The sequence below is a fragment of the Dipodomys ordii genome, unplaced genomic scaffold (assembly GCF_000151885.1).
Source record: "Dipodomys ordii isolate 6190 unplaced genomic scaffold, Dord_2.0 Scaffold40, whole genome shotgun sequence".
NCBI classification, from domain to species: domain Eukaryota; kingdom Metazoa; phylum Chordata; class Mammalia; order Rodentia; family Heteromyidae; genus Dipodomys; species Dipodomys ordii.
Genome location: NW_012267256.1, coordinates 13922259 through 13943283, shown reverse-complemented (window position 1 = coordinate 13943283; position 21025 = coordinate 13922259). Strand labels below are relative to the sequence as shown.

At 39.8% G+C, this 21025-nt stretch overlaps 1 protein-coding gene across 1 annotated transcript in view; it reads left to right on the top strand.

Moving 5' to 3' along the window:
• Glis3 (GLIS family zinc finger 3) overlaps positions 1 to 21025 on the top strand; it is a 447811-nt gene that overhangs the window by 139045 nt on the left and 287741 nt on the right. The window contains exons 3-4 of the mRNA XM_013018480.1: positions 5239 to 5446; positions 12314 to 13409. Of these exons, the coding sequence (XP_012873934.1) occupies positions 5239 to 5446; positions 12314 to 13409 (1304 nt within the window). The remainder of the gene's footprint in view (positions 1 to 5238; positions 5447 to 12313; positions 13410 to 21025) is intronic.

Genomic DNA, 21025 nt, shown 5'->3' with positions numbered 1-21025 from the left:
CTTCTGTAGAGCCAGGTGCTGTTCTTGCCTACGGTCCTAGCTATTTGGAAGGGTCAGATCTGAGGTTCAATGTTGGGAGCATAGGGAAACAAATATGAGAGGCTCTTATCTCTAATTAGCCAGCAAAAACTTGGAAGTGGAGGTCTGGCATAAATGATAGCGAATTAGACATAAATGAAAAGGCTGACCAAGTTCAAGTTCTGAAGGCCCTGAGTTTTAAGCCTCAGTGTACACACACACACACACACACACACGCGCGCGCGCACACACACACACACGCACGCACACACACTTTTCTTTACACTGCATGCATGATCCTGGATTAGAAAACAATTACTCTACATGTATTGTTGATAAAATTTGAATATTGCATACTAGTACTTTGCCATTGTTAAATGTCTTAGAATGTAATGTTTGTACTATATTTATACATTTTAGACTAACAGGTATGAAATCTGACTTATGCTTAAGAGGTTCAAAATATTATCATTATCATTATTACTACTAATAATTTAAAACTAGTAAAACTGGAGGTCATTTCTTACTATCCCTGTAACTTTTCTGTCTACTGAAATACTTTAGAGTAAAACATGGATGCTTAGAAGTGCTCTTAACCTTTTCATCCTCAGAACAGCCCTATGAGTTAGATATTTTTATTGTCTTCATTTAGAACAGGATGCTCAAGTAGGGGGACTTCAAGAACTTTCCCTAGTGTCGCATAACCAGTGAGGTGTGAGGCAAGATTTGAACCCTAATCTGTCTGTCTGTCTGTCTGTCTGCCTACTTACTTATATACCTGCCTATCTACTTACTGCCTGCTTTCATATTTCAAAATACCTAACACGTGTGCCTGGCTAAACCATTTAGAAATTGCTTTTCTGCGGCTAAACCATTTAGATATTGCTTTTCTGCGATCGTTTTCCCATTACTAAAGAAGTTATTTGGCATGATTCATCCTAGAAGCAGGGATCGCCTCTTTACCCATGAGCAGTTGCTTTGCTGCGGGTCTTCATGGCCAGACAGTGTAGATTCTGTGGAGATTTTGTCCTCTCACTCACCACTGTCTCCATGGCCTACCTGACTCATGGTTAGCATTTGATATGTGTCAATTGAATGCCCACTAACATGCAAGAAAGCTTTGGTTTCTTCTGTCTTCTCTTTTCATTTACATTTCCTTTTGTATCGTTCCCCCGTATCAGTGCTGTTTGCAGGAAGATCAGTAGTAGCTAGACTTACATTCTTAGAAAAGAGACAGCCACAGTGCAAGCACCTATTTGAGCAGTAAATACATTTTTAAAAACACATCATTTGCCTCTAAAAAGAAACATTATTTCAAAATGAAAGCCATGCTCCACTAGTTGGCATATTTGGTTGTTAGAAAAGTTGTATGGTTTGCTTGTAAGGAATGGCAAGCCAAGGAACATGCAAACTTGGCCAATTGCAAACTTTTTTTTTTCTATCTGTGATGACACCTGGTTTTAAAAAATAAAATTGGCTCCAAGCTCAAAGGAGAAAGAAGATTGAAAATGGGCAGAAAATTAAACAGCATCATGTATTGTCTTATTTTGGACAAGAAATTATAAAGAACTGTTTTCTTCTTACTCCAGTAAAGAGAGCAGGGGAAAAAAAATACAACAAGGACAGACACTAAACAATAATGACAAAACACTGGTAACAGCTGATGTCCATTGAATACTTACTAAGTGCTAGATGATCCTATTAATATTGATGCAAAAGAACCTCATGAAGGGAGGTTTAGTTTAGTTTAGTTTTGTTTTGTTTTGTAGACGAGAAGACCAAGATTAGAGACACAGATGTTTAGTGTTCACCTTCGGCAGGCTGTTCCCAGGCAGGGCTACCTTCAGGGCCCATATTCCCTTCTACTGCTCTGTTCGGACTAGCCTAGAGGCGTCATCATGGCTGGGATGATGAGGAAGAATTAGAATTAGCTAGTTGCATTGAGTATGATAGCTCTTACTTCCCCTTGTGACACAGATGGTAATTTTTCCAGAACATTCTCAGAGCTGCACACCAACATTAATGTGTTCCTTAAATGTCTTCCATTACAAGGCCTATCATTGGAGATATGGGTTCAGGTTTGTTATTTCTAGGCGGACAGAGGGTGCTAACCAGTGAATTAGGGAGTCGGAGGTAGTGTAGTGAAAACGGAGGAGGATGTAAGAGATGAAAGGACTTAAGTTGATTGTAGAACAAGAAAAATAATGGGAATATGAGGATCGTAGGTGAAGATCCCATTTAACTTAGTTGGTGATACTGTGGAGGTGCATCAAAGAATTATGTTTTTTTTTAATCACCTGGAATGTTTAGTGGAAATATTGGTTAGTGTTTAATAGTCACTCCAACTATCATTTGTTTTCATTCATTCTTAATTTCACTAGAAAGTATTTATTATATGCCATCTAACAGTCTACAGTATGTAACGATGTAGGTGTGAAGGGATAGCAATGTCTCAAATAAAGGCTTTGCTTTAGGAAAGCAATTAAGTCGAAAAAGTGAGAGGAGGACAGCAGTGAGGCAAAACAGTTCAATTCCCTCAAATGTTTCAGGCGCTGAGACAAATGTATAATAGGAGACCATAAGAGAATTAAAGGCATAGGTGAAATCTACCCAGTCATCAATAGGGAAGGGTGGTTATAGAAGAGAACACCTTTAAATCAAGACTTTAATTACCTGAAGATGGAGGTAGGTAAGTAAAGGTAATTGAGGTAGAGAAAAGAGCACGAACAAGATAAGAATTCAAATTAGCTGGGCATCAGTGGCTCACACCTATAATTCTAACAACTCTGGAGGCTGAGATCTGAGGATTGCTGTTCAGAGCCAGCCAGGGCAAGAAAGTCCATGAGACTCTTATCTCCAATAAATCACCAGAAAAGTGGAAGTAGCGCTCTGGCTCTAGTGGTAGAACGCTAGCCTTGACTGAAGAGCTGAGGGACAGTGCCCAGGCCCAGAGTTCAAGCCCCATGACTGAACCCCCCCCCTCAAAAAAAAGAATTCAAACTAAAAATTTTGACAATCACATTGCTATTTATTAGTTCAAAGGTTTGTATTTTTTTTGCACCACAACATCTCTGAAATCTTGACATCATGCATAAATTTAATTGTCTGTTTTATGTTTTTGCTCGTATATAAAATACCGGTATACCTTACAATCTTTCTGTGACATTTTAAAATGGATAAAATAGCTATTAATATTCTTTGTTATCGAGTGGATGTGCGCTGTTCCAGCTGCTGATATGTCTTTGTTTTAGACGTAGATAGAGATGAATCTTCTTTATTAAAGAGGAAACAGGCATGAAGTGTCTACATTCCTTTATGAGTTTATGACATTCTGTTTGACAGAAGACTTGACATCTGATGTTGCTTTTAATAGCAATGGCTGATAGCAGTGTAACCTGGGGAAGACAATTGAGGTGTCTTACATACTGGAGTAGGCTGCGAACCATCACATTGACTTTTCCCAAGGTCAAAAGCAAGTTTGAAATGTAAATGTGTCAGGATTGAGGCTTTATAAAGATACCCGATTTATGCTGCATTACATAAAACTGCATCTACCATGCTTGCTGTCAGGATGGAGCTGTGATGATTATAATGTCTTATACACAATGAAAACGGAATATCTATACTCTGTCTCTCAAGGCAAAAGAAAATGGCTAACATACAAGCTGCATCAGTTCTGATGTGTGTATCCGAATAAAGAACATCTGAGACATTTTAGTTGGTGATAATTATCTGAGAACATATCCAAGATAGAAGCTAAGCACCCTAAAAGCTTACATTTAAAGCACATAGGTATCATGAAAATATGGAAGTAGGGGTTTCTGTTATCATTAAATCCTTATATGACCTTCAGCAGGTCAGTTGAACTTATATTTTAGTTTCCCAGAAGACTGGACAAGGCTTTTGATAGCTACTCTTGCTGTGACTTATAGTATGCCTAGAATGTGGCGGAATTGAGTGGAAAAATTTTCTCGTGTCTTGTTGTCTTTTGGTTTTAAGGGTTCTCAGAAGAAAATGATCCCAACTTTATCAATGAAAAAAAAAAAAGATGGGATATTTAAGAAGGAAACTTTAGGGCATAATATGCTAAAAATTGAGATCATTTTAACTTTGATTTGTAAGAAGTGGGAACAGAGTGTACAGTTACTGAGTCTTGACCTGCTTGGTAAAAAGTATTTCAAAAAGTACATATATGTACAAAGAATGTCTAAAATGATTCAACTATTATTAAGTTTTTAAATAAATGAATCACGGCTCTGTTAGCCTTTTTTCTCTTTGCTTTTCACTTTTCCATAATGACACAGATTTTTGTGGGTTTCTTTGTTTTCTGACCCCCATTTGTAATATACTACTAAGGTTTTCTACAATAGAGATTATAACTTCCAAAATGAAAAAAAAAACCTGTCACATTTAGTCTTTAGTGAATGTTTTATGGCTTTCTCATACTGATTTGTTTTTAAACGATTACATTTCCAATAACAATGAATTGAGAGGAAGAGGAAAAAACATTAAGGTTGGAAAGAGAAACAGCTAGACTTACAAAAGGCTTTCTAAAAGGACTTTATAGGAAGTGTGAATTTTGAGTGAAATAAGGCAACTTAAATTAGTTTTTATCAGCAGTGTCAACTTTTTTGCTGATTAATCAGGATTTTTATTCTGAGGGAAAAATAATTTGGTTTCAGACAGGTAATTCTATCAACCACCTTAACTATTTAAAGTAAAGCTCTTTTTTTAAAAAAAATTTTTTGGTCGGTCGTGGGGCCTGAACTCTGGGCCTGGGTGCTGTTCCTGAGCTCTTCAGCTCAAGGCTAGTGCTCTACCATTTGAGCTACAGCACCAGTTCTGGCTTTTTCTGCTTATGTGGTGCTGAGGAATCGAACCCAGGGCCTCATGCATGCTAGGCAAGCACTCTACCACTGAGCCACCTTCCCAGCCCAAGTAAAGCTCTTACAAGATATAACAATATAAATTTCAAAATACTTCTACCATAGAAAGAGTGAAATTTGCTACCATTCTGAGTGGGGCTAGGGAAGGTTTCCTATAAAGCTTTATGGCTTTGCCATTGCAATTAGAGAAAGCTTTTGATATCGACAACACTAAAAAAAAAAAAAAAGAGCCAAGGACTCTCTAAAATGAGTTCTTGATGTATGTGTGTACATGTGTATGTACTGATTTCTGATGTAAGGGACATAAAAGCTAACCTGATTCATTTGTTTTTAGGGGCTCTTGGCTTTGGGCCTCAGTGCAAGTCCATTGGAAAAGGCAGCTGCAACAATCTAGTGGTCACCAGCAGTCCCATGATGGTTCAGCGACTGGGACCCATTTCACCTCCAGCAAGCCAGGTCTCCACAGCATGCAACCAGATCAGTCCTAGCTTACAGAGGGCAATGAATGCAGCCAACCTGAATATACCTCCTTCAGATACCAGGTCTCAAGTTACTTTTTTTCCCCCCTTCCTTATGGTATAATCACACCTCACCAAATGTTTTCCCTTTTCTTCCGGAACACGACACACATGGCGCGCGCGCGCACACACACACACACACACACACACACACACACTCAATAGACACACACCTCAATATGAGCTCTCAGTATGAGTTTTGCAGGGAATTGTGTCTAAAAACGAATCTTATGTCATCATATCGTCTTCATTGGGAGGCATGCCTTTAATATCTACTGTTTGGTGTTGTAAGTGAAAGAAAAAAAAAAAGGAGATTTCTGGGCTTTGATGACTGAAGTCCAGTGTGTCTATTTGTCACGTCTGGTGAGTAAGTCATATCATAACTTAGCAAATTGAGATGTCCTAGTCACATTTATCATACCTCTTACGTTTCCAGTGTTTATATTGTAAAGTCTCTAAGCTGCTATCAAGCGATTTTGTCAAACCAGCCATCCATCTACCCACCTACCCAAATCTGTATTAAGTATCTACTGTTTGCATAATACAATAGGTTAGGGAGATATTAGAGAGAATAAAGGTAGAATTCATGAATTTTAAGACTATGATGTGTCTGGGAAGACATATTTTCATATATGAGTTATATAACATTTCAACACAATGTCTGATTCGTGGCAGAATAAGTAGGTACAATAAGTGCCATATGTCTATCTATGTGGGTGAGATTTAAGTAGAAAGTAAAAATTAAGCCCTCAGACAAATGTATATCACAACGTTTGTACTAGGGGTGGGACATTCGCTCAAAGTATTGTATAATGTTTAAGTTCTGTTTCCTTTTTAGGTTAATTATATCATCCTTTAGAAGTTACCATCTTAGAAAAGACAGAGTTTTGTCCTCTTGAGGCTAGTTTCTACTGTAATTATGATTTTGCAGACTCATTTTATTCTCTACTTTCACGTTATTTCTCTTATTTTATTTTCTACTTCCTTGGGTTCTAACCCACTAACATGCCTTCTGGTTTTGAGACCCGGTCATTTCCTTTGTTTCTTTCTTCTACTTCCTCTTCCCCCTCCCATATTTCTCCACTCTTTTCCTAGCCTCCATTTGAGACTCAGAAATCAGAATTCCTGGATCATTTATTTATGCCAAATTTTTTTTCATGAGGTGGAAACTTGTTTTTCACCGGAGACTTTTTGTGACGGGAAGCTGCTGTCATTTTCCCATTGATGATTTTGCCTTGAGGGACTCCTGAGACTTGCTGTGTGTGCTGCATGCAGAATTAACTGTGTGCATGGGTGGGTGTCACTGAGAAGCCTTCAGCGTCTTGTCTGGCAAGTCCAGCCCATGCCTTGAAGGCAGTCATAATTAATGGAGAATCTGATGGTAGTCAGCGCACAGGCTCAAGCCTTGTACCTTTGTAGGTCCTTTCATGGGTTGGCCAGAGAGAGGTCATTATCTCAGTGTTTTCTGGCGTATTTGATTCCTTAGCATAATTTTATATCCTTAAAAGAGAACACCTTCCAGTGCACTGACAAGTGTTTTTGACTATCTATTTTGTGAGCCCTTCTTGTGGGAATACATTTTTCTTTTGCAGGATGAGTTATAATAAAAACGAGTTGGTGAAGGCTGGAAACTTACTTTCAGCAATTTGGAAAGGTTGCCTATTATTTGTGATCTTTAAATTGGTTTGAGAGTTCCAACAGTGGAAAGAAAGAGTCCAAGGCAACAGTTAGACATTTTACAGTCTAGAGCTAAAAAAGATGATGATGAAGGAAGCAATTTAGTATTTTGTTTACTGGGAGCCTGGCGGGGGGGAAGGCTCAGAGAGGGCATAAACTGTTAATCTTGAGCGATGTCTGCCATAAGAAAAGTTGTAAAGCTTGTTGCCCTCCCCCCACAATTATCTTTGTAATTCTTATTCACTGTAGAAAATGTGGAATCTATAGAAAAGCACCAGGTGTGAATGGTAGCCTCCTTAAATCCTGACACCTAGAAACAACCATGGATGGAACTTTAAAATCTGGGTTTTATTACTTCCTATTAATTGAATTGACATGATTTTGTAACCTTTTCCTTCAGTTTATATGCTGTATAAAGCCTTTTGTAAGAAAAACCTCCTTTAGTTCTAGATGATTTCTTTCTACCTCAAATTCCACTTAATAAAGAAAGAATATAAACAATATAGAATTGTTATCACATTTTTATTACTGAGCATTTAGTATTTTACCCCCAGTGTTACTATAATATAAAGACTACTTTATGGGATTAACCAATGAACCTTCTATTTCATGTCTCTAGTTATTACAATCAGTTCCTAGAAGCAAAATCGGCTAGTTCAAAAGAGTTGTATTGCTTTGATACATTTCACATGTATTTTCAAATTCACCAATGGTCTAAGACTGCTTATATCTTACCAAAAATATTTTCTTACATCTTATCAAACATTAAGTATAAGTCTTTTCAGCTTGAGGTAGAAGATGTTTCCATCTTAATTTGTATTTCCTAATTATCAGTTATTAATAGTTTTCATAGATTTATTGGCTCTCTTGTTTCACCTTTTCATTTGAGTCTGTTTTTCTCCAGAGATTCAAATCTTGAGAAAACCTCTTCTTTCTTAGCTTTGTTGAGCTTTGTTTAATCCAGCGCTTAGAATCATACCTTACTGGATTTGCCTTGATTAATTCTTCAGCCATTTTTGACTAATCCATCTTGATGATAAATGGAAACCATTCTTAGTTGAGGCATAGCCTAAACTCTGTTCTAGAGAAGGGCATCCCTTTTTCTCCCAAATGTCAAGGCTGGGGCACAGATGCAATAAAAGACAGTGGATCATATCCTAATCTAGGAAAAGTTGGTCAGGAGAAGACATAGGATGCTGCTTGATGGGCTTTGTATGCTGAGCTTCTCAAGTGTTTCCACCTACCATGCTTCTGCATTTCATGACTGGAAATTCATCCTAACTGTGAATTAGCCCGATTGAAGATGTGATGGATCTAAGACATGGAAAATCTGAGTGTTTTGCCTAGTTCAGTTCGCTGGTCAATCACAAAGTTCAGCTAGCCACTTGCATTGAAGTAGCTCTTTATCTTCCAAACGGGACATTTTTGACGGTGATTGCTTTGTTTGTTTGGAAATATGTCCACAAAACTCAGAGAAAGCTAAGAGTTGGAGACCATACACTGGAATATCTCTCTAGGCTCAAACATTTTATAAAGCCGTTCTATATTCAGAAGCAGTGTGAATTTTTTGGGATTATTTATCAAGGCACATAGACAAGAGCTTCGAGGTAGACTAAGGCTGGTCTTCTGCTCTATGATCTATGGCACTTTGAGACATAGATTTTTGTGAGGATTATTAGCTTGAGGAATCCCATGTGATACGAAGCAGGAAATTCAACTTCGCCAGCATACCTTTCACTCTTCATGAGAGTTAACTTTTCCAGCCATCGTAAGCTTTTCTTTGCTGATGGGTTCTGAGTTTTTTTTAAATATTGCTTTCATTTTATTTAAGATATACCCCCTTTTCTTTCATAAATAAACTAGTCACCAGAAATACCGTCCTTAGCGTTGGATAAACATACGGAGGTGGAGACTGCTCTCAGTATGATAACCTACCTCTCTGAGCTTTTTGCCACCTTCTTTCCAGCAGCTTGGTAGGTATGTGCTGTAGCAGGGATCCCAGGCAAGACATTTTGGCAGCCGTCACACTCATTCAACATACTGTTACCGAAAGAAGAGAAAACTTGTGTTCTGGTCATCGCGTATGTGCCTTGAAACTTGTTTAACCAGTTCTTTCAGCCAAGCAGAGTATTAGGGGACCATGTATAGGATGTAGTGTGAAGAAATCAACAGAGACACAGGTGATTCAGCTAGGTTCCTATTTCATTTGTACTTCCCTAAGAAACCCTCCTCTCGCTTACCTACCACACACCATCCCTTTGGTGTAACCAGGAGAGGAGTTTCACAAAACTTCAGCTGTATTTGCTATGTAAGAAAATATTTGAATGTCAGATGATACCTAGGGAAAATGTTTTGTAAGCGACAAATAGTATCATTATGATTATTGACTGATTTTCTTTTTGAGATAGTGCCTCGCTTTGTAGCCTAGGTTGGTCTTGAATTCTTAATCCTCTTTTACTTTAGCCTCTTGACTGCTAGGATTAAAAGTATGAGCCTGTCTCATTCGCCTTATATTCACTTTCTTGACCAATGATTTTTTTTTGAGTAGTTAGTATGTATGGAATATTCTGGTAAATACTGACTAGGGGGTCAAAAATCTTCCCTTCAATTTAAAGATTTTGACTTTTATGGACAAAGATACCCACAGATGCTTTACACTCTATCATCTTTGAAAGGAGAACTCTTACTGAGAATTAATGCGTTGGGGAGAGATTTCATGTATTAGAACTTTTGAGAGAGAGACAGAGAGAGACAGAGACAGAGACAGAGAGAAAGGCAGAGACAGACAGAGAGATTGTTTTCTGTTCATTAATGGTAGAATACAGAATCTACTTGCTTAAAGATAGTTAACTGTATCTTTAAAACTGAGATGGCCAGAGAGTTAAGCAATATGCCTTTACTGGGTCATACTCAGATTTGAATTAAGACAGTTATACATAATTTGAGAGAAATGAGAATCATCTCTCAATAATGTGATAATAAGCACATCTCACTGTAGGTTGCCCTCAATCCAAGTAATACTCTGTAGATAACCTGGTCTGTTAATCATTGCTTAAAAGTCTGAAATGTTCCAAACTGATGTTGACAGGTACACGTAACTACCGGAGAATGGGCTTTGGGCATCCGTGTGACCATGGATCTCTCCCTCTGATAAAGCTCTGGTCCTTGATATTCTATAAGCTTTCTTGACCTCAGAGTGTACAACAAAGTTAGTTGTCTCTGCATCCTATATGACATAACTACTGATTGACCCTGGGTCTGAAAGCAATTCCTGCCTCTCACTGGGAAAGGGACCTTGACATCCAATCATGGGGAGCCGTCTGCCTAGCTCGCAGGAAGAGCTCGTGCTTCAAGGATGCTAGGAAAATAATTGAAAAGTCTCCATGGGGAATTTAAAAAAAACACCCAAAACACAGATGGTTCAGGAACTTCTCAGCCCAAATGTGGACCAAGAAAGAAAAATCTTACTCAGGGGCAACTGGACATAAACCCTTGCTGTGTTTGTCATTGATAAACATTACTGCTCCCGATGGTGACTTTATGTTGATCAGAGTCTCTCGCCTTTCTGCTGTGCATTTCAGAGCAGAGGTGTTCTTGCTTATATCTCATGATGGTGTGAAATAGTGCTTTTGGCTTCCATCTTGTGGCACCAAAGACATTTTGCTTATCTTTTCTAGGAGCTCCTTTGTAAACAGGTTGATGTTTAGCAGCTGGAGATAGTGAATGTGTTAATTTTGGAGAGACACACATTTTTGTATTACATTTGTTGTCATTAGTTTCTGTATCCCCCCCCCAAATCACCATAGAATTCCAGCACAAGTACATATAAATAATCCAGGTTTTTCTGCCATATACTTTGTCTAGTTCAGGGACTACACTGCCTATGCTATATGCCTATATGTCTAGCCTATTTGTGACAGGTGTTCTAAGAAAGACACCTTTTCTCTTCCATTCATTTTTAAGGCAACAATGTCATATTAACATAAAATGATTTCCCCAGGGCCTGAGTTACATTATAAACCATTTTGATATACAATATGTTGTGACATACGAAAGCATGTTTTCTGAAAGGTTAGCACAGGAAAGGAAACTTGCAAAATTGAACTACTATAAGTCAGTTGTTTATTCTCAGCCTCAAAAGTACTCTGACATAAAGACAAGAGCTCATAGAAACACAGAGACCCTCAAATGTGATTCAACTTTATATGCCCCCAATATGTAATTCCACATTGGACTAGATTTCACTTTCTTACTTCCTTATATATTATGGATGTATTTTATATTATAAAAAATTGACAAGGTAGAGCCCCTTGTGTTCTAAGTGTGTGCTCTACCACTGAGCTACACTTCCACCCTATATATGTAATATATAGTTTTCATTTACTGGAGTGATTTAATGTGACTGTTTATTGACAGTATAAGTTGCTTTGAAAAATCTTTATTTTTTCATAAAATTTAAAAATTGAAGTGTAGTTGAACAAAGGGGTTCCAATTCAACATGTCAGTTTTTGAACACAATGCGTCTTGATCAATATCACCCCTTCTGTTGTTTTCCCCAAATCACTCTCCAAACCCCATCCATCCACTCAAGTTATCTGATTCCAATTTCACTTGGCTGCACTGAATATTATGACTCGACCTAATTTGCTAATATCAATGAAGGTATTACTAAGTCCCTTGGGCAGCTCTTTGACCATAAAGATTTGCTTTCCTTTTTCCAATCTAGCTGATTTTTTTTAACCGCCACTAAGTAGGGTTTACTTGACTCTTTGCTTAGAACTCCCGGGACTTGTGTATTTGGCAAAAGCCTGTCACAGCGTGCTGCACACAGTAGGTGCCTCATGACCACTTATTTAGTTGGTTTGCCTTCACAAACATCAACAGTTTTCCCCAGGTCTTTATAATTTCCCTCTTAACCTTAAAAAAAAAGATATTCAAGGATAAAGTAGACTGTTGATTATCATTGGAAGTACTGAGATTATATGCAGAAGACCTTTTGTTTGGTTATTTCTATAAGCATTGGATTTTATTTTATTATTATTGAGCTGTAAGGAAAAGCCTCGAATTTCATTGTAGCCCTTTCCCCCAGATTGTGGCGATCGTAATTAGGGCAGATACTTAAGTGATTGTCAGTGTAATGCGTTCAGCTCTTAAGCAACGCTGACTTGCTCATGTCTTCTTTTCTTTCTCTTTTCCCTCTGGCTGTCGCTCCAGGTCTCTCACTTCGCGGGACTCTGTGGCTTCCACGACTTTGAGTCTGACCGAGAGTCATTCGGCCCTGAGTGTGAAACAAGAGTGGTCTCAGGGCTACCGACCCCTCCCCTCGCTGGCCTCCAGCCACGGCTCTCAGAACGGCGTCGATCTCGGGGACCTCTTTAGTCTTCCTCCTGGGACATCCATGTCTAGCCACAGCGCCTCGAACTCATTGCCGTCCTACCTTTTCGGCATGGAAAACAGCCACTCGCCTTACCCCAGCCCCCGACACTCCTCCACGCGCTCCCACTCGGCCCGCTCCAAGAAGCGAGCGCTGTCCCTGTCGCCGCTGTCCGATGGCATTGGCATTGACTTCAACACCATCATCCGCACGTCGCCCACCTCCTTGGTGGCTTACATCAACGGATCGAGGGCCTCCCCGGCCCACGTGTCCCCCCAGCCAGAGGTCTACGGGCATTTCCTGGGGGTGCGTGGCAGCTGCATTCCCCAGCCGTGCGCAGTGCCCGGTGGGCAGAAGGGCGTGCTGGTGGCCTATGGGGAAAATGGGGCGCCGGAGTACGAGCGCATGCAGCAACTGGAGCACGGTGGCCTGCAGCCGGGCCAGGTCACCAACATGGTGGTGCAGCATGGCCTGCCCGGGCCGGATGGCCAGCAGGCTGGCATGCTCAAGACGGAGCGCCTGGAAGAGTTCCCAGGCAGCACCCTGGACCTACCCTCCGCACCCCCTCTTGCTCCTCTGCCACCGCCCCAAGGCCCCCCACCCCCTTACCACGCCCACCCACACCTTCACCACCCCCCGGAGCTGCTGCCCCACGCGCACACGCTGGCCCTGCCCCAGGCCGCCCTGGATGAGGATGGAGAGATGGAGGACCTGGGGGGCAAACACTGCTGTCGCTGGATAGACTGCAGCGCGCTGTATGACCAGCAGGAGGAGCTGGTGCGGCACATCGAGAAGGTCCATATAGACCAGCGCAAGGGGGAAGACTTCACCTGCTTCTGGGCTGGCTGCCCCAGAAGGTACAAGCCCTTCAATGCCCGCTACAAACTGCTCATCCACATGAGGGTTCACTCCGGGGAGAAGCCCAACAAGTGTACGGTGAGTTTTCTGAAGCCGCAAGGAGCCATCTTTCCTAAAGGTCCAACTTGATTATGTGTGTGTAGCTTTCCACATTTTGGAAGGCAGATGAGGAGACAGTTCCTGTTTTGGGGGTGTTGGGCTGTGGGATGGGCACGTGTGTCATGAGATGGACACTTCTTCAGCCTGGTCTTTGATGATTGGTTGGCAACTGGTTTCTCTCCCTATCTAGGTTCTCCTCAGCAAAGGTGTATGATCCACTGTCTTAGGGTGAGTCAGGCTACCACAAGGGCCAAGATTGTGGACCGTGTCCCTGGGCCCAGACTTTAAAAAGTTTCCAGCAGAACATGAACTTGGCACCAGCATTGGCCGCTTTTTCAGTGATTTCTCTTTCCTTCCAATAACTGAATGAAAATATCATTTAGGGGAGTTGGTGATGGTATGGAAGAAACAAAGAAACCCACCACTCGGTAACTTGGCAAAAATGTTGTTGCATACATCCATATGCCTGCACAGTGCACCTTGCAAAGATGATCCATTTATAGCCAGCATAGGAACAAAAATAACCCAGAGGGCACACAGAAGCAGAAGCTGGCAGGATCCTAACTAATTTTAAGGAGGACAAATTTTGTGAAGAGTATGTCTTTCCTTTTGAATGAGCTTGGTATCTCTCCTCCCCACCCCTACCCCCAGCCCCTCCACCCCCGTTTCCCCTCTACTGTTAATCCTGGAACTCTACTTCTTGGCAAAACATACGATTTCTGAGTAATAGAATTCTTAAATGATTTCACAACGATTTCACACCTCACATAAACCTTCAGGGTTTATAAGAAGGACATCACTTTTGGGACCACAGGGATGGTTTTTCATAATCTCAGATGGCTTACTTAACTGTTGAAATGGGAGAACATGTGTTTTGTATTAGTTGAGATGGACAGGGATATTTCTTTAGAGCTAAAAAATAAAAATCTGAGAATTCGGTGTGCTCCCTGGATATCCAATATGCTGGCAGTCACTAAATATGTGAAGTATTATGAATCAATTTGAAAAGAAACTTATTCAGACTGTGATCTCTCAACCAGAGGCTCTTCCATCTCTCTAGGATATCATGTTCGAAAGTATCTGGACTATATTTATATGCTTGATTGTAGATTGTCTGAGCTGTCTGGTTCATGCAAGAGCAAACCAAACAGGTGATAGCTGTAATGCAAGTATTAGAAGCACCTTTTTTCACAGTCCAGTAGGTATTTTTTGAAAGAGTTTTCAGAATTTCTGGTGGAAAGAAATTTCATTTCTTGTCATTACATTATGCCCCATGTTGTGATTTTTTTTTCTTAAGGAAAACCTGAAGCTGATACATTGTGAGACGCCAGGTTTTATGAGTGAAAAGAATAATTACATTCCAGGAGGCAAAACCTCACTCTGTCAGTAGGATTCTGTACTATAAATGCCAGAAAGAAGCAAGCATTGGAAGGCAATCCCATTTACTCTGTTTGGAACACACCAGCCTATTGCAAGCGCGAAAGACATTCAGTTTCTGAAGGAAAACAGTCCAACCTTTCAGTTCTGACTAATCCTGGCTGAAAATAGTTTACTGGATTTGGCTTTATTGAAATAAACATAAAGACGTGAATTATCCCCCAAAATGTTTTTTTGCTTGCAAAATTAATTTTTGTGCAATCGGATTTCCCCCATTTTCCCTCTGCTACAAGATTTTCAAAGACATAACTTTATGAAGTTGACTTTTGCTCGAGTACATGATGAATATTAAAAATAGAAGTAGCCGAGTGAAAAAATAAGCAGAGAGGTGAACAGTTGCATCTTTGGATACCTTTGGATAGTTTTTCATTGTGCTATTCGAGAGGCGTATTGGAAGTGATTTTTTTTTCTCCTAATCTACTCACTCCTCCTTTATGGATGGAATCTTTGCAAAATTCATATTATTACTAGCATATCAAATCCAGAATCACAGATTATTTACTTACATGTTATGGTATAAATGCATTTATACAAAGCAAGGTTCCTTAGGGGCCAACCAATCCTACAGTTTTAGTCTTGTGAACACACACACACACACACACACACACACACACACACACACACGTGTATTTTTTTAAAGGAGGAAGACATCCATTTCCATATAAACAACACATCATGGGCCTTAAGTCTTCCAAAGTCTATGGTGCTGTCATGTGTCATGTGCTTGATTTATGTGGTTATAGCTCTCTGGCAGTAAATTATTTTGCTGGGAAAGTTTAATAGCCCTCCCAAATTGTAGTCCATGGATAGAAAGCATGATGCTTAAAGTGGTTGTATACCTGTGGGTGGGGGGCGGAGTATTTCTCTATCTTTTGCAAAATGAATATTTATAGCCTTAGAATCCAGACACAGAGCACTTTGAACACTGAAATGTTTCACTGCTTTAAAGTCTGAAGGTAGGTGATTCAAAGCCAAATAACTATGCCAAAGAAAATGACCACTTCTTTTAAAGGGCTAAGATGTGATAAGACTCAGTCCATTTTTGTTTTACATGTTCAACTGCCTTTCTTTTCTTTTATCTTTTTTCTGAATGTGATAGAGTTAGTCATGATTTCACTCACTGGGTTTATTGACCCAAGAAAGGGAGGATGACCCCTTTGTTTGGTGACCATGACTACAGGCAGTACAAAGAGCTTCTGAAAGTTCTGGTAAAAGGAGGGTGTGTCCGAGGGCTGGAGCCTGCTTACAGTAAGAGCTTGACTCTGCTGTCCTCTCTCCATGTGAAATTTCCTTTCCTGGATGGGACATGCATTTGCAGAACCTCTGCCCATGACTCTGGAACTCATTCTGTCCCTCATGATGCTATCTAGGTGGCACCTCTAGGATTGTGAAATCATCATTTTCTTGTACTGGAAAATAGAGTTCCCTCCCGCCTCCGTTTTCCACCCAAAACAATCCTTCATGCTTACTGAGTCTTCAGAAAGCCAAACCAGTTGTTCTCTGCAGGTCTGACTTGATGGTATTCCCATCCAGTGGGGAAGATCTTGAGAAGTAAAGACTGAGGAAGAATGGACAGCTAAAGGAGAATCTGAGATATGGCAGTATTATAGTTCAGATTACCCAAGTTCATTCCATGTCTATTTACTAAAGCAACTGTGGCTGACAACTGTTCTATTTTGAACTTGCTGAGCTTACACTAGTAACTCCCAACTGTGGTAAACCTTGGGTTTGCAGAGCCACTGAGCAATCTCAGGTGTATCTATGTGGAATTTGGTTATGTTTTTATAACAGGAAAAGGTTTCAGACACTCAAGTTGGAACAAGCCTTGAAGACTTAGAATTCGTTTCTTTGTCCAACCCCCATTTTGATGTTCTTGGGAGGACAACATAAACTGTAACCCAAAACCATGCAAGTACACTAGCCCTAACCATGCCTAACAGTATCTATAGCAATGGTTCCAGAAGAGAGCACACTGAGAATGCGTTTACCATACCGAGATTCTTGTGCCATTAAGTTGAATGGTGGCAGTGTCTGGTTGTGTGCCCAGGGAGGTGTGTTCTGAAGGAGACAGAGCACTGTGTCTGTGAATGCCTGTCTCTACCCACAATGCTTCACTGCTCAGCTGATCAGGGCAGTGGAAACAGAGGCCCAGGGTTCTTCTCTTGCCAAAGTTAGAGACTCTGAGGCTTTCCTTCATGCACAATTGAAAGCAGTTGTTCTGGGAAGTTCCAGAGTGCTAATAAAGGAATTAGGGGCAATGTGGGTTGCCACTTCAGTGTTGCTTATTTTTCCTGGATGAATTTTATCCAATAGCAAAAGAAGGAATTTTGCAAAACCTCTACCCACCCACAGGTTTTCATGAAAATGTCACTGACCAAAGACAGTTTTGAATTTTGTATAAATTGACTCATTTCTCCACAGGCATTTTGCCTGGCACAATCCAGTGTATTTGCTTTGGCTTGAATATTGGGCAGTTTTCTTTGTAAGTAATATTGGATTATGAAGACAAGGGAAAAAATACATGGAGTTTGTGTCCTTCTTCCTTTATGGCTTGATATATGGGGTCATGGTCCAGTTTTGGCCATTCCTTGAGGAAAAGTAAATTCATTGTAAGCTTGTAGAAGGAAGTTTTTTCAAATCCCTGGTTTGGTGGTTTTTGATAAGACTTTTCATTGATGGGATGATCACAATTGCATGTCCAGAGGGACATTAGGAAAATACTGTCTCATTGTAACCAATTTCATAACCTTCATAATGGCAAACATGCATGTTTTTATAATACTAAGTATCAATAAAGATAGCAAGAAGGCAGGATATGTGACTATTGTTGGAAAAGTAAATTAGTGTACCCTCTTTGGAGAGAGTTTGGGCACATTTATTAAGACTTAAGATAAACATATCCAACAAAACTATGTCTAAGTGTCCAGCCAGGAGGTTCTTGTGTATGGCGGCAAGGAGCTGTGAGAAAAGTAAGGAATTTGCAGCTTCTAAAAAGCATAAATAACCCTAACTTTCCATAGATAAGGTGATTTATTTCAATTCAAAGAAGGAAACTAGGCACCAGTGGTCCATACTTGTAATCCTAACTACTCAGAAGATTCAGATCCAAGGAGCATGGTTCAAAGCCAACCTGGGCAGACAAAACTGAGACTATTCTCTCCAGTTATTTGGTGGCTTCATTGGTTGAGTGCTGGCTTTGGGCAGAAAATGTTAAGGGATAGTGCCCTGGCCCTAAGTTCAAGCCCAAGTATCTTCAAGACAATATAAAGGAGCTTAACATTAATGAAATATATATATATATATATATATATATATATATTTATACACATATACATATATATCCACATAGGTAAATCTCAAAAAAAATGTTGGGTGAAATATAGCTATAAATGGATGTATGTAGTATACTAGAAAGTTATGTACACTTCAATACACTGAAGTATCATATAGTTTTGCTGATATATAATTATGTAATTAGGCAATGAAAATCTATTGACAGGATATTCAGTAATTTTAGGATAGTGAATAATTAATAGAGAGGAAGGAAACAGACACTGGGGAATTTTGCTTTATTTCCTTTCCCAAGAAAGAAAATTGAAATAGATAGGGTCAAATTTTCACTTCTTTTTAACTTGGTCACAGTAATATACTAATAGGCGTGTGTCAAAATATTTTGTATTCTTCCTTGTCTATTTGCGATGCTACCTAACCATGTATTTTTAGACAAAAAAAAAGAAAAGCAATTAGAATACAACTGCCTTCCATTTTAAAGATGAGAACCTGGCCAAGAGAAACTGATTTTTCCAGGACTAATACGTGGTGACGCACTCCCCACTTAAAGTATCTGAGTCACTCTTCTGAATTTGAATGACACTGGGTTCACTGAAATTGCTTCCGTGAAAGGAGATTGCCACATGGTTCAGGCAGAGAAGAGTTTATTGGGTGGGGGGGGGAGAGCATACTGCTGGTTGAACAAGATGGGGGCATGAGGGGTACCAGGGGAAGAGAAAGGGAAGAAAAAGGGGGGAAAGGAAAAAGGCAGAAAGGGGCAGAACTAATGATGGACACTGATGTATAAGGAGAGGAGGGGGGAGGAGGTGTGGCCACAGTGAAGACCTCAGATCCTGGGGGACTTCCCACTGCCCCCAGATGGGGCTGCCTTATGAATGCTGGGGGTGGGGTTGGGCCTTCTAGAGAAGGGGCCTTCTGTGCACAGAGGGTTTAACAATGGGGAAGGAGCCATTTTTCCCAGGTGGACTTAACATTGGGAAGCTTTGCAAAGTACCAATACCTGGATCTAATTGGCTTAGGGTATAGTTTCCCAGTGATTCTAACAGGCAGTCAAGGCATTAGTACTCTACAACTTTCCAAGTTCTGATTGTCAGCTATAGATAAATGGAAGTCTACCCTGTCCCTTCAGTCCAAGCATATGATGGTAATCTTTAGTAGAAAGTACTTCTTCATGATCACCAGTGTACTGACATCAATTAGGGTAGATTAGTGTTCCTTCAGAATAACCTCCAGAGAAAAGAGACGAGAATATCTTAGAGTTGACTGGTTTCAGCTGAGTGTCCATTTAATATTTGTGTGTCACTTGTCCTTGTAATCGTTAAAAGTTGAGATGAGGCTCAGGATGGATTATAGGTATGTCACTGCTGCCTCTTTGCTTCCCTGGGGTAGAAGCAGCACTGAGAAATCTCTGTCTATTTCTCATTTTTAGAGGTAAGAGTGAGCAAGCTTTCCTTCCAACACTATGCAACCTCTCAGGCTGTTAATATCAAACAATCTTCAAGACATTTTCACTATTATGGATATTTCTGAAGAGTTGGTAAATTACCAAACCATTGAATTTTCCCCTTTTGTTTTATTTATTTATTTATTTGATCAAATCTGCCTGATAATGATTAAATAAATAAAATTAACATTAATATCCTTCTTGTCTCTTGAGGCTGAAACATCACCAGCAAAACATCTGGTAAAGATCAGAGAGAGAGTTTAGCTTCCAAATCACAACCCACAAGGCAACAGCCTGTCAAATATTAGACACGAACTCAATGATTTAAGACTCAAACCAAATCCAAAGGTTTTTCCCCCCCCCGTGATTTTTTTAACATGAAAAGTATACAAACATAATCATCTATTTATATACATGTTCAACATACTGTAGACATATATGACTATAGAGACATACTATATGTATATATGGCACACATACATACATACATACATACATATATATATATATATATACACACACACACACACACACACACACACATATATATATGTCACCACAAATTAGGAAGCCCCTAGTGTAGGTGAAAGCAAAACCACAGAAATTCTTATCAGATGGAGAATTGACCACAGTCCATAAGACATCTGTCAGATTGGATTTCACATTACCAAAGAGTGTTCAGAAACATGCCATTTGGTAGTGGTTTAATTTGATTTGCCTTTAGAAGGCATTTAATCCAGTTTACCTAGGGAACTGACCTTTTATGAACTTTTGTCTTGAAAATAAATTCAGAGCAGATTGGGGCAAACTTTTCAAAGCAAATCATGGTTTATGTTTCTCTGCCCTGTGATTCTAGGATTAATGAAAAATAATAGATAATGAGAACAACCCTAAGAAGTTAAATATTTGAGGCTTTACTCTCATTAACCAAAATCATTAACTACATGATGGTTAATGTTCCTTTTCATTCTTGTTTGTTTTCTGGTTCATCTCTTGTTTTATACCCTGAAATAACATTTAAAAATTAGAATGATGAAATTTTTTTATAAAGAATTAGATGAAGGCAATATGTGTCAAACCTTTTGAGGTCGGTTCATATATATGGATTTGAAATGTATTTTTCATAGCTTTTTTTTTTGTCAGTCATGGGGCCTGAACTCCGGGCCTAGGTGCTGTCCCTCAGCTCTTCAGTTCAAGGCTAGTGCTCTTATTACTTGAGCCACAGTGCCATTTCCAGCCTTTTCTGCTTATGTAGTGCTGAGGAATTGAACCCAGGGCCTCATGCATGCAAGGCAAGCACTCTACCACTGAGCCACCTTCCCAGCCCCATTTTTTTTCTTTTTAAGTAGAGGTGCTTCTTGCTGTGGAAAATTCATTTGGCAATTTATTAGAAATGTCTTCTGTGACCTTTGTAAAACTTCTT